Source organism: Poromitra crassiceps, assembly GCF_964638095.1.
Source record: "Poromitra crassiceps genome assembly, chromosome: 14".
In the NCBI taxonomy this organism is placed as follows: domain Eukaryota; kingdom Metazoa; phylum Chordata; class Actinopteri; order Beryciformes; family Melamphaidae; genus Poromitra; species Poromitra crassiceps.
This window is the reverse complement of record NC_139633.1, coordinates 24,975,383-24,989,903: the sequence shown is the minus strand read 5'-3', so window position 1 is coordinate 24,989,903 and position 14,521 is coordinate 24,975,383. Positions and strand designations below refer to the sequence as shown.

The 14,521-nt window shown below is 45.9% G+C and overlaps 1 protein-coding gene across 1 annotated transcript in view; it reads right to left on the bottom strand.

Annotated features, from left to right (window-relative positions):
• The window catches only part of ank3a (ankyrin 3a), a gene marked incomplete at its 5' end in the record, with an annotated part of 156,669 nt that overhangs the window by 34,718 nt on the left and 107,430 nt on the right, over window positions 1–14,521 (bottom strand). The window contains 3 exons of the mRNA XM_083650518.1: window positions 191–306; window positions 2,939–3,041; window positions 9,395–9,518. Of these exons, the coding sequence (XP_083506644.1) occupies window positions 191–306; window positions 2,939–3,041; window positions 9,395–9,518 (343 nt within the window). The remainder of the gene's footprint in view (window positions 1–190; window positions 307–2,938; window positions 3,042–9,394; window positions 9,519–14,521) is intronic.

The window sequence follows — 14,521 nt, the reverse complement described above, 5'->3', positions numbered from 1 at the left end:
ACAAGTCTGAGTCCTCGTCTCCAACTTCCGAGGACTCCAGATGCATGAATGCTCGAGTCAAAGTCCATGTCCAAGTCGTCAGTGCTCAAGTCCGAGTCGAGGCGCGAGTCCTGAAAATGAGTCCGGGACTCAGGAGTGCGACTCGACCGCTTGACTGATCAGAAGAGACGGTCCAATTGTCCCGACTTACCCAGAGTGAATAGGGCTGGACACAGTGTTGTGTTGGCTGTGGTCCATCATGGTGTCTGGAGTCCAGCTGTAGCGCCGCATACTATCCGAGCTGTAGTCCTTGGTCACAGCCAGGTGCTGGAGGAGCGGCCAAAGATGGAGGTGAAAGGAAGATGAGGACGGGCCAAGAAAGAAGGGGAGAGGAGGAGGCAGATGGCAAGATGGACAGATTGAAGAGAGCGGGAGAAAGGTAGATGGAGATCGGGGTGAAAAAGGAGAAAGATGAGGAAGCAGCGAGGAGTAGAGAAGAATGGAAATGGCGGAGAAATGATGAGAGGAGTTAGGAAAGCAGGATGGGAGGAGAACATGAGCACAGAGAGAAGGAAGAACAGAGGATGGAAAAAATTTGTGATGGAGAGAATGGAGGAAGAAGAGAAATTCGGGAGAAAGGTATGGAGGGAGGAGACAGAAGAATGAAAGAAGACAAGAGAGACTTCAGTAAATCATCACAGGAACATAACAGTGAACTACGACCCTCCCTCCTGAGTCGGGTGTCAGGTCTTCACACATGATGCACCACATTCAGGAGGACAAACAAAAATGGGTGGAATTCCATCGAAACGAAACGTGCAAAAATGATGACGGACCCATTATGAAGACTGAGAAAGTGGCCTGCATCCAACTTTAATAAATAAATAAATAGTTATTTATGTGAAAACTGAATCATGGGAACGCACGGGACACTGAAAGTAGCATGGGAAAAGATTGTTTATTATACAGAGGTCAAACTCCAGTGAATCAGATGAGAATTATGGCACAGACCCAAAACAAACAACATCCAAAGACAAAACCGAGGGATGAAAGCTGAGCCACAGTGCTGCTGATCGGATGAAGTGAAAAATGAGGAAGCCATCCATCATCAACGCTGTATATACCTTATTGAGAGGGTCAACCAAGTAGGAAATGTCTTTACAGACACTCTGAAGCTTAAGGGAGAAGAGACACAGTTCAGAAATCCAACTTCATGGCATTGTGCAATCCAGAGAAATTCATCTATCGGTGCTTTCTGTCTCGAGAGGGTTCTATTCCCATCAGAAATAAATCTCATCTCCATGGAAAAAAGGCTACTCAAATGTAAAACGGAAACTAAAAACAAACTAATATCAGGGCATTTAAAAAAATATAGACAGTGTATATATATATATCTCCGCCAGGAGATTATGTATGTGTGTTTGTGTCTGTCTGTCTGTCTGTTGCTCTGTAGAGAGTGGGGAGGCGGGGCTGGGCAGAGTCCGGTGGGTACATGCGGTACTGCAGTGCTTCCCACACTGACAATCTGCTTGAATTTAGAATGATTAGTCTTAGAGTCTATGTCATCTCTTTGTTAGTCTTAGAGTCTATGTCATCTCTTTGTTAGTCTTAGAGTCTATGTCATCTCTTTGTTAGTCTTAGAGTCTATGTCATCTCTTTGTTAGTCTTAGAGTCTATGTCATCTCTTTGTTAGTCTTAGAGTCTATGTCATCTCTTTGTTAGTCTTGGAGTCTATGTCATCTCTTTGTTAGTCTTGGAGTCTATGTCATCTTTATTGTTAGTCTTAGAGTCTATGTCATCTTTATTGTTTCTGTCTTGTCATGTCTGGAATAATGAAAATATTATAGACTCGCTCTTCCATGATCCAGAAGAAGAGACTAAGACATATACTCGGGCCTGCCTCGAGCTCCTGGTGTCACTGCCTCGGCTCAGACAGGGCACAGAGAGAGAGACACAGCGAGATGACGGAGAGGCAACGTTAAACATTTTAAAGTGTGGTTATACTTCAGTAGAATCGATGCGGAAAATTGCTTGAAACTCGACGAGCGATCTGTCTAAACACTGAGCGAGCGTGCAAAGTGAAGTGAAAGTGAAGTATTTTACGACTGTCTCGTAACGTTACGTAGTACGCTAGAGCCCACACACAGAGTTAACTAAATGATACGAACATCATGGGTTAATGAATGAGCTGATTGTTTCTGGTTATGGTTAGCGTAGCGGTGCCTGGCGGAGATCTGCACTCTACTGAGTGCACTTTTCTTTTTTCTACATTTTAGCCATCGGTTAAATCTAAATAAAATCAAAAAGTCAATGTAATCTAATACAGTTGTTTGGGTTTGCTTATTTTGTAACAGAGAGAGTAGAGATATGTGCATATTTTGGCCATCTATGCTTTCCAATCTTGAGGAATGTCTTCACAGAACTTGTAGGCGATGTTATTAATGTTGTTTATAATTATAACACAAGAGGTTACAGTTCCTGTTTTAGCTCCTGTCCTGGATCCCAACCACCAAAACTGGCAATGTACGAGGAGGAGAAGTCTGCAGAGCCCTGTGGTTTTCCGTGAGAACGCAAGGGAGGCCTCTGAAGGTGTTCTACACTCAACCTCAGCACTTTAACAACAGCAAGTATGGCATCAAGTATTGTCTCCCTTATGACCTTGGTGGAAGACAATGCAGATCTATTAGGCTACCCTCCTCCCAGCTACCCTGGCCTGCACCCATCGATTGACCAAACCCGCTTGACGGAGAGACAGAGCATAGACAAGAAAAAATATGGAAAGGAAGGACGAAGGGAGTTTGAAAACGTAGCGAGACAGAAAGCGTGACAAATAGCTACGTAGCGGTCAAAGGGAATGAGAGCAATAGGGAAACAGGTTCGGAAGGAATACAGAGTGAAAAGGAAAACGCTAGGGTAAGAAAGACTGGTGATGACGAGGAAGACAAAAGATGGACCTTACCGTGTCCTTGGTGGGCGCCAGGATCTCTTCGATCATGATGCTGTCGCGAGCGTAGGAGCTCCGGTTGAGGGTGTTGGACCTATCCGAACTGAAGGAGCGGAGGCTACATGTTACCACGCAACACAGCGTCGCGGGCCACAATAAGCAACGGCAGGAGAACGGAACGGACAACACAAAAAGCAAAAGGAATCCATTACTACATGCAACCTCCAGGGAACCGGGTGTTTACTGACTGGACAGAGAGTGTGTGGACGGGTAGAGAGAGGGCGGAAGGACCCACAGTGGGACAGCGATTAGATAGGTGCGTGTGGTGGTTAGGTTATTCAGAGATGGAAATGAGAGTGAGGTCAGTTTGTTTGCACTGAGAGATAGAGGAGAAGGGAGAGGCGAAGCGGGCCAGATCGAGAGCAAACACAGAGGGCTGTCGTCATCGATACCGTATGACGCTGTCGTTGGTTCAGTGAGTTTGTCTAACTGATGAAGTATGACTAATTAGTGAATAGAACTGGCGATATTTGCATTTGGCTGAAATGTGAGATTGACAATATCACAAGAAGTCTATGAACAATCTTGGATTGACGGCAGTAGTAGAAATAAACTTGAGTCAAAAAGTGCTGTTCGTTGTGCTCTGGTTCAATGTGACCTGTCGACGGAGGATGCTGAAACCGGAGCCTCAGATGAGCAGCTGACCTCGAGCTGCTTCGGAGGGAACTTACTTGTCCTTTCCATCTGTCTTGCTGCAGTATTGCTTCATGGCCTGTGTGGTGACGTATGCCTGTGTTTTTGCAGCCTCTCTCAGGCTGGGTGCAGCACTGTACTGTAGATGGCTCTACCGTCTTTCTCTTGTGCTCCGGTGTTTTCCATCAGTGCGGGCGAGCTGTAGTTCTTTTGTGTACACACACTGCGATGCTGCTCTCTCTCTCTCTCTCTCTCTCTCTCTCTCATTGTTCCCTACACTGTGAGCAAATATGCGTGTGCGTACGACACATGCATTCAAATAGACTCTAATGTATGCGAGTGTGTTTTTGAACACGCGTGTTGTACTGTACGTGTCAGAAAATACGGTGGAGCTGTCAAAATGGTAAGCCTACTAACAGCCCATGCCGCAAAAGCTACAACTCTGTACTCTTATATTGCGAGAGTGTGTAATGTGTGTAACTGTGTATCGATGTGTCCAAGCATGTGTGTGTGTGTGTGTGTGCAGGGGGGGGCGAGCTAGTGAGGGGGAGAAAGTGCCGAGCTCAGCGTGTTTGAGTGGGCATGCTATTCAGCACAGAGAGAAGGCCTTTATTCAGCACAGCCTGCCTACCCCTGCCATCGAAGTTACCAAGCAACTCGGCGCAGCCTGAAAGGACTGGCTGGCATGCCCCCCCCCCCCCCCCCCCCCCACTCTCCACTGTTTGTCCTCCATAGCTTCCTCCTTCCGCCTGTCCTCTGCCATCTATAGCCCCGGAGACATCGCTTTTCTCTCATCTTCATCATTCTCTCTATTGCTCTCTCTTCGCTGTCTGTCTTCCAACATGTCCCTTTCTCATTTCTCAGAACCGGAGGTCTGCCAAGGGGCAGAACTAGACGACCTCCGGTTCTGAGAAATGAAGCCAATGTAGAAGTGCCTTAAGCCTGCATTGTTTTGAATGGCCTGCAGGGGGCGGCCCCACTGGCTCCAAAAAGAAGTCCAATTGTATGGAAGTCAATGGGAAAATGACCCTACTTCCCACTTGATTCATGACCTCAGTAGACCCTTTCCTAATGAGTTTATGGTCTCAATCACTAGGTTTTTTTTTGTCTTCTTCAATACAGCATCATGTTCATTTTGTTAATTATGCTCCCATTTGGAGTAAAATAGACACTAAAGCAGACTATGTTTTGGGGCGTGATTGACAGGTCGCCCTGTCCAGTGATCGCGCAGCTCGCCGATCGCGGACCAATAGTAGACGGCGCTGCAGCTCTGTGGGAAACCAATGGTCTCACGTTAGCTGCTTCTGGCTCCAAATAACCAAGATGGCGACGGTCAAAATGCCAAACTCGAGGCTTCAAAACGGGAGTCCACAAACCAATGGGTGACGTCATGGTGGGCGTGGCTACGTCCATATTTGACGGCCTATGATTTCTGCCTGCTCTTGTTTCTGCTGCTATCACATCATCTCTTCCTCTCTCCACTGTCCTCAATTCGGGGTCACGTTGTTGTGTATCTACAATCAGTGCCGTCACGTTGTTGTGTATCTACAATCAGTGCCGTCACGTTGTTGTGTATCCACACTCAGTGCCGTCACGTTGTTGTGCATCTACAATCAGTGCCGTCACGTTGTTGTGTATCCACACTCAGTGCCGTCACGTTGTTGTGTATCCACACTCAGTGCCGTCACGTTGTTGTGTATCCACAATCAGTGCCGTCACGTTGTTGTGTATCCACACTCGGTGCCGTCACGTTGTTGTGTATCCACACTCAATGCCGTCACGTTGTTGTGTATCCACACTCAGTGCCATCACGTTGTTGTGTATCCACACTCAGTGCCATCACGTTGTTGTGTATCCACACTCAGTGCCGTCACGTTGTTGTGTATCCACACTCAGTGCCATCACGTTGTTGTGTATCTACAATCAGTGCCGTCACATTGTTGTGTATCCACACTCGGTGCCGTCACGTTGTTGTGTATCCACACTCAGTGCCGTCACGTTGTTGTGTATCCACACTCAGTGCCATCACGTTGTTGTGTATCCACACTCAGTACCGTCACGTTGTGTATCCACACTCACTACCGTCACGTTGTGTATCCACTCTCAGGGCCGTCACGTTGTTGTGTATCCACACTCAGTGCCGTCACGTTGTTGCGTAATCACACTCAGTGCCGTTGCACCCAGCAATTCTCTCAACGGAAGGACTTTTTTCTTTTCTTTTTTCTTCACCTTGCTGCTTCCCTCTTATCCACCGTCCTCCCTTCCTCCATCCTTCCTCTTTCAGCAGCGCTCCATTAGTTTGACTGTTGATCAATCTGTCGACCCCCACGACCTCCGACCTATTTGCCTTGCTGTAATCTGTGCTTCCCTCCAAACTACTTGTTTTTCCTGTCTCTTATCTCTGTGTATAAGCCAATAGCCCTATACACTTTAGGATTGCATCTGTGTGGGCTCAAAGAGAGCATTGTGTGGGTACTGCGAGTGTGTTTGTGTGGGTACTGCAAGTGTGTTTGTGTGTGTGTGTTTGTGTGTGCATGGATGTGTGCACAAGGGGCCGAATGTCTGTCTGTCCTTTGTCAAAATCACTCTTGGTTTTATGTGGGAGTTTTCTAAGTGCCGGAGCAAAAACTCAACTCAACTCAGGCAATAAAGTTTCCATCTCTGCATAGCGTGATTGACCATCCTGAATCTGCAGGATCTCTGGGGAACATTGGGGCATCTCCAATTACTTAGTCGGTTTAATTCAATTTAAAGCAGACAGATTAAGGGGCTGCTTGTGAGTGAACTGATGTATTTGATCCCTGGAAGTTACACTGAGTGACACTAAAAATGTACAATAGCACAGTGCCACTTCAGAACAACACACCACAACGAAACTTTGGGAATTAATACACACAACTCAAACCGATGAAAAGGCTGTTATTTTCATAACATCGAACAACAAAACTGTTGCCTTTATTTCCCCGTTTCGAGCGAGACTCTCGAAACCTGCGTCAAAAACAGCTTCTTTTGTTTTTGCAAATATGATTATTCTGGTTTGAGGGATGAGAAAATAAGGTGAAAGGGTGATCGACTGAAATGGATGAATCATTCAACGATCTCAAAATGAAACGTCCAAACAACATGTACGTTAACGGCAACAACGTGACTGGTTAGCTACCACATACAGAGACATAACAATGTTGCATGAAGCCAGTGTACAAGGGGTGGTTTGGGTTAGGGGTTTTATGGGTGTCGGGGGTTACAGGTCAGAGGTTACAGGGGAAGGACACCATTCAGAGCTAATGTTGCTTACTACTACTACTACAGTACGACTACTCTTTTCTTACCTGAGCCTAGGGCTAGAATGAGGAACAGACACGGTGCCAGAAGAAGAAAACAAGGAACAGAGCAAAATAGAAGAGAGTGAAAAGCAAAGCCTTTTTGAAGACATTGAAGCAGAGATGTCGTGGGTTTATTTATTTTTTCATATGACATTGATGCTGCACTTGCATGGTTGTGCTCCAAGACTAGGCGTGTTTATGTACTTCAGTGTGCGTGTGTGTGTGTGTGTGTGTGTGTGTGTGTGTGTGTGTGTGTGTGTGTGTGTGTGTGTGTGTGTGTGTGTGTAGGAGTGGGCGATATGTAAGGGTTAATGCACGACGAGGTGTCCATTATCACTTTTTAAGGGACGACGCGAGAGGCGTGAACCGGTCCGAGGCACAGCCGACGACCGGTTGCAGCAGGCACTAAGCGGCCATTTTATCCAATTATAGCCTAATCTTGGAGGGGACTATTTTGTCTCGCCGTTTCTCAACTCATATTCAAGGTTATGAAAACTACATTTTGATTGCAAAATGCATGGAAATATAAATGAATGGTCTTGTTTTGTTTCTTTGGCAAGTGACCATGGTATAAGCGGGTTAATGCACTTCGAGGTGTCCATTATCACTTTTTAATGGACACCTTGCAGCCAATCAGAATCGAGTATTCACCCAGACCATGGTATAAATATCGATATTAGCTCGATATTGTCATATGAGACTAGATATCGTCCTAGATTTTGAATATGTGATCATGAATAATGTAATTTTGTGATATGGCATAAGTGTTGTCTTTTCCTGGCTATAAAGGCTGTTTCAAAATTTACAGTAAAGTTATGTCATTTTGTGAACTTGCCAGACTGTTGTAGCTGTTTTATGATTTGCCTTTACCCACTTAGTCATTATCCGTGTGTGTGTGTGTGTGTGTGTGTGTGTGTGTGTGTGTGTGTGTGTGTGTGTGTGTGCGTGCGTGCGTGCGTGCGTGCGTGCGTGCGTGTGTGTGCGTGCGTGTGTGCGTGCATGTGTGCGCAGACGGCCGAGTCAAAAGGCAAACCATGCAATGCCGATGTCATAAACAGAAAGCTAAGGAAAAGGAAAGGAGTTGCTCAGCATCATACATTCATATTGATCAATAAAATATTTCACTGCATCACATTTCCAAACCTGTAAAGATGAGACATGTCAACAATTTCAACACCCATTTCTTCTAAAGTATGTTACAGCCCTACATAGAAGTAGCATAATCAGATTTTCTTTTTAAATATTTAGTAGCAGATTCAAGAGACTCATGATTGTTAGAAAAATACACATTTTATCACACTATTCATCCTAAGCATGAAAAAAGTACATTAGTCACCGTTAAGCAGAATGATAATTCTTTAAGTCAGCGGGCGTTAAATTTTCAACGCCGTAAACAGCTGAAAATTCAAACCCTCAAAAAATCGGTCAACAAACTCTAAATTTGCTTCTCATTTTCATACTTTCAACTGAATCCACACAGCGATTTAACTATTTAGCGACATCTACGGTGTTTTCTTTCATGACTGCATTGTATGTCCACATTGCGTGAAAGAACTGTCCAGCGTGGAGCCATGATGATCCAACACGTTTCTATATGTGTGTGTTTCTAGTGTTTGCTGTGTGGACTCCTGCTGCTGCTGCTGCTGGCTGTTTCCTACCACTGTGGGGTTTATCTCACCAAGCATCACCCTGCATCTGCCAGCTGTCACAGTGAGGCTACAATAGACGTCAGATAATATGCTTGGGCTGCACAATACTTGTCCTGTTGTGGCCATGATGATGTGTTTTCACTGGAGCCTGCCAGTTTTTCCACTGTCTACTTTGCCCCACTATTTGTAACTGAAGTACTGTACCACTGTTCATTGACAGCTGCCTGTTATTAGACAGTGGATACTAACTGTACGTATCAAAGTTGACACTGGAGGATACAGCCTATATTTCCTGTTATACTATGGACACATTTTCAGTCTTTGCCCACGCTTTGAATTAGGCCACACAAAAGTGCTGAATCATTTTTGGCAGGTTGAATCATTCGATGGCAACTTTCCAGCTGCTTTCTGGTGTCTCCATTATTGTGTGTGTGTGTGTGTGTGTGTGTGTGCGTGCGTGCGTGTGTGTGTGTGTGTGTGTGTGTGTGTGTGTTGGGGGCTATACGTTATAAAATGTCTCAATCTAACAGACTCTCTACACAGTCTAAAGATACCGCATAAAGAATCAGAAACGGCATCATAAATCCATGTACAGTACATAGCATGAACAACCACAGGAGGCAGCGATGGCAAAGACGACAACGTCGTTAACCTAAATTAGGCTATGCTGAAGGCAGAAGAACAACCATCTGGCCACAGTGACCTACTCTATGAGGACAATTTGGACTATAGCAATACTGCACCAGCGTACGTCTGCCGTTTGTTTTCATGATGCAGCTAATAAAGAAGCAGCGAGCAGGGCTTACCTGGCTGAGCGGGCTCCTATGCTGAAGCCCATGTATCCCTCCTGGGGGAGCGAGTCGTCCCCCAGCTCTTTGAGGTCCTGAGGCCGCAGGTATTTGTCCGTGTCCCCGGTCATCGCATCCTCACCTGGAGGGGGGGTGGTGGGGGGTAGGGAAGGGGGGGGTTTGGAAATCATACAATCCCCCAGTTACTTCAAAAGGCAATCCAGGGAAATGGAAGCGATGCGGCACCTCGGGGGGGGGGAAACAACCCCTCGCTGCCAACATCAATCTTTCACTTATTTCATGAAAGCAAAGATAAACAGTCTCTTAGGACTTAGAGAAGAGGCCTTGGGTAATTTATTAGCCCCTCTTTAAAGCCTGCCTGCATAGCCCAGGCAGCAACTTTTCTATTGTCTATTCATCTGACTGTGACACATCAATAACATAGCCATGAAGCTGTAGCCACAATGAGCAGCGACAGACTGTTTTTCACAGGTCAGACAGTAATGACAGCAGAGGAAAATGCCATCAGAGGCAGCAGCAGCAGCAAAAAAGACACTTTGCGGCAGAGATGGATCTCTCTCCTGGAAAACCAAACGCAGTTCCTTCACAACACTCAAGACACACAGCGCAGCAGAAGAAGGTCTTTACAGCGACCAAAGCCTGTGCAGAATAAGCGCAGAATAAGCCAAAGTGCACAACCGCATCGCACCTCGATCGGCGGAGCGGTGGACTATAACACGCCGGTCAATGAAGCCGGCGGAGCGGCTACAGTGTTTCCCCTTCTCCCTCATGTCCGGATCGGCTCGGTCCTGCCTGCAACACTCCGCTCCAACACCGCAGCCCCTCCCCCCTACCGCGGATACTGCCGCACTCCGACCGGCCAACCTGACAACACCACGACTGTCAAGCCAGACAGAATAAAGAGCACAACTTCCGGTCGTAACTTTCAAGGTAAAACTCAGTATACATTTAACTATTGTATTTAAATAATGCAAATGAAAGAAATAAGTTAATGTTAGACTAAATGATACCCCACCAAAGACTTGTTCAAAAAAACAAAAACTCCAACAGGTAGGCTATTTTAACACTATAGTGGCCAATGTATGCTTTTATTTTGGTGGTGAATTGATCATGTAACTTCCGGTGTCATCCTGGCTGTCTCTGTCCAACTTGACGCTGCTGAAACCACTCGATTCAGTACCGTTCGCTGCTGTAATGTCTCATCGCCCCATTCAAGCTCGCATCACTGGCCGCCCGTCACATTACCGCCCCCTTCTCCCTCCCTCCCCTCTACATAGCGAGCTAAGATGTTTTGGCTATAACGTCACGAAATCCACCCCCCCTCTAATTCAATTCAAGTCATCAGGGGATTCCAAGTGACTAAGTGAATTACAATTACATTGACTATAGAACAAAAACAGTAAAAATCATTCAGCGTTGTTGTTGTTGTTGACGACTACAATCAATCACCTCATTTACAGCTAACATATTGCACACAAAACTCTCTCTCTCCCTCTCTCTCTGTTGTAGAATGTCGATCGCAACAAACAGCGTTTACGCCGCAACACCATCAACATCATTTAAAGTCCAAATAAAACTTACCTATATCCAACGCAGCCATATTGATCAGACCCTCTTCTTAATTGCACGATTTATTTATATTTTTCAAAAGTCCACAGAATTGCTCCCAGAATAAAAATCCGAACGAGAAATAAATCCAGAGGGAGGTGCAGACTATAAAGTAGCCCATGCATTCAGTCTGCGGGTGTTGATGGAAAAAGTGGCTCCTTTACCCCCACGTAGCCTATCAGTTAACCCTATACTCGGAGCGACTTCTTGTACTAACTTTACGCGCACGTAATTCTCCCTGCAGGCGGCTCAAGGAAAGCTCATCTCATTGGATTTAAGAAGAGCGAAAGTCTCGGAGAGTCCATGGCCTCCCTCCGCTCCGCAGCATCCTCCCTCCCTCTCTCCACCCGTCAAGGAACACCGGCTGAGCGCGACGGAACGAGGAGGAGCGCACGCAGAGAGCGCACGCAAGGCCTCATTGGAAATGTTTTTGCGGTCTGCGGCGAGCGCAGTAAGCGGATAGCCGGGTCGTTTATGTAAACAAACGCCTTATCTGAAGAGAGGCTAAAACTTCTGTGTGTGTGTGGAGGAGACAGTGGAGAGAGAGAGGGAGAATAGCCTCATGAAGGACAGCCCCCTGACCCTCCTCCTGACTGCCTTTCTATGGGGAAAGAGGTGGACGTGGGAGAGGGAGTTTGGCTGCCTGTCAAACCGAATAGTGTTGAAATAAACACATGGTGCTGCATCATTTTATATCATTTTTCAAATATCTTGAGTGCAATGCTTCTGTCTAGTTCCTAATTTTTCACTGTGCAAACTTACAGTTACACAACAGGCAGTATATTTAGAACGATTATGCAAGAGATTGTGACAGTCAAAGAGCCTATAAATATAATTGATATGCAGAGTAAACAACATCAACTCTGATAATGCTGCGCTATAGGCCCGACACTGCAATGGAATCTAAATACAGCCAAGAGAAGCACTTAGAAGTCTTAAACGATGTCTAAAGATGGCAGCAGCCAGTGGCTGTAGTCTATAGAAAGCATGAGATCAGCGTGCCATGGCTCAGCCAAGCCCCCCCCCCCCCCCCACACACACACACACAGCAGCCAGGCAGAGTGACCACACACACACACGCACGCGCACACGCACACGCACGCACACGCACACACACACACACACACACGCAGCAGCCAGGCAGAGAGTGACCTCACCTGCCGTGATCACTAGCTCTCTCTCCTGCCTACAGCTTATAGGATTGGATTTCCCCCACACAGGATTAAAGAGAAGATGTAGAAACTCCTTCCTTCCTTCCTCTCTTCCTTCTTCCAATTCCTCATTTCCTGCCCCCTCGCTCTCCTCTCTCTCTCACCCAACGACAACTTACAACGACGAGGAAGGCCTGGATGTTACTACGATTGGGCCAAAGTGTTGGTGTTCAGGGATATGATACATCTGAACGCTGGATATTCATGATGCCATGAAATGATACCTACCTGGTGAAACCCAGCAGCAAGTACAATGCTGATGATCTACGGACATACTAGATGTGTAGATTTATAGTATCGTGATTCATCACAGCGTATATGGAGTGAATTACCAATCATAAATATCCCAATGTGCATCTTCATCTTACGTACGTACGGCTACAGTGCAAAATCATCTGTAGACATATACGAGGGATCAGCCGAGCAGCATTTTGGTAAACAATCCGCGTCACTGGGTGGCAACGGCAATGGAACCCTACGGAGCCCAAGTGGCGCGAGGCGTGAGTGTCTGACTCTAGCCAGTTAACTCTGTTTACATTTTAAAAAACTGCGACAGTTCACACAACTTTAACACGACATGCATGTATTATACATCAAACTCTTGAGCTACTTCTGCTCTCGCTCAGCATGTCAAAATATAAGCGATGTCATTTTGAGATATTAACGTTTGCTTGGCACAACTCATACTATTAACTGCTGCGGGGTTGCGCATTTCTGGGTGTCAAGTGACGTCACGCTGATTCGTCCTATTTGTTTGTCTGATAGATGTGTGTGTGTGTGCGTGTGTGTGTGTGTGTGTGTGTGCGTGTGTGCGTGTGTGTGTGTGTGTGTGTGTGTGTGTGTGTGTGTGCGCGTGTGTGTGTGTGTGTGTGTGTGTGTGTGTGTGTGTGTGTGCGTGTTGAATCTAGCTGGATCGGCTGACACAGAAACTCCACACCCCAGACGCCGGTCCCCAAAGCAACAGCCCATGAACGAGCTCATCAATTTTACAGGACGGCGATTCCAAAACAAAAGGCCTTGGACTGAAGTGGGCAGCCTGCAACAACGACACAAGCTGTATGTACCATCAACTTGACTCTGATGTGGTGCAGGTCGTTGCTATTATTATTCAGATTATGATGTCATTTTGTTACATACAGTGAGACTAATATTTCAGTGAATGTATGTTAAGGCTTTGGTCGGGAAAGGCTCAGTCGTCCAAATTCGAAAGCGAGTGACATTGACCTTGTTTTCATCGTCTCATAGCAACTACTGTCAAACAGATTTTAGGGCAGAAGTTATGAATCATACTTTACATAACTGAGGTGTCTTTGATGAGAAGAGTCACGCAGAATGTGACTTAGTCTCGAGTGGTTCAAAAATAACGCTTGTATAAATTGCAGACTTGCCGTGGAAATAACATCAACAGTGTCAATCTATGAACGAAAACAGGTCACTCAAACCAGCCCAGAAAACCAAAAACATCCAGACCCAAGTCCAAAACAGCCTCAACAATTAATTTGCTGTCTGATGCGTCTTCTCTGACTAAATTAATTTGTTCTCCGTCTATTGCTAAGAGGCCACAAATAAAAAAACGAAGCTCACACAAACAGAATATCAAAAAAAAAAGGGATGCCACATTTGCCACATCCCCCCCACATAGCCAAGATACACCATGCCTTACTGGTACTGTCCGCTCAGTTTACAGTGAACTACAGTTGTGAAGTTAGTTAGTATCACCATAGAATGGAGGGTAATGGTACAGCTGTTAAAAACACGCCTAAACACACATCTCACGGCGACAAAATACATGCTGTGCTTTGGGTACTCACCACACGATGAAATATTAATTCAAAATGCACATAATCGGTCTTTTTGGAAGGAAAAGAGGTCGGCGGCCATGTTTGGAAAGTAGTGCCCGCTCCTCTTTTCCTTCCAAAAAGACCGATTATGTGCATTTTGGATTAATATTTCATCGTGTGGTGAGTACCCAAAGCACAACATGTATTTTGGCGCTGCGAGATGTGTGTTTTGGCAGATTTCTAACAGCTGTACCATTAGCCTCCATTCTATGGTGATACTAACTAACTTCACGACTGTAGCTCACTGTAAACTGCGCGGACAGTGCCGCGTAAGGCATGGTGTATCTTGGTTATGTGGGGGGGGGGGGGGTGGCAAATGAGCTAAACTCCCGAAAAAGTGGAGTATCCCTTTAAGGATAAGACCTCTATTTGGCTACTGGGATGACATGACAATACTTTGACATCAACAACATAGCACCGTAGCATAGTCAAGGAATTCAGCGTAAAGACAGTGAAGCAGAAGA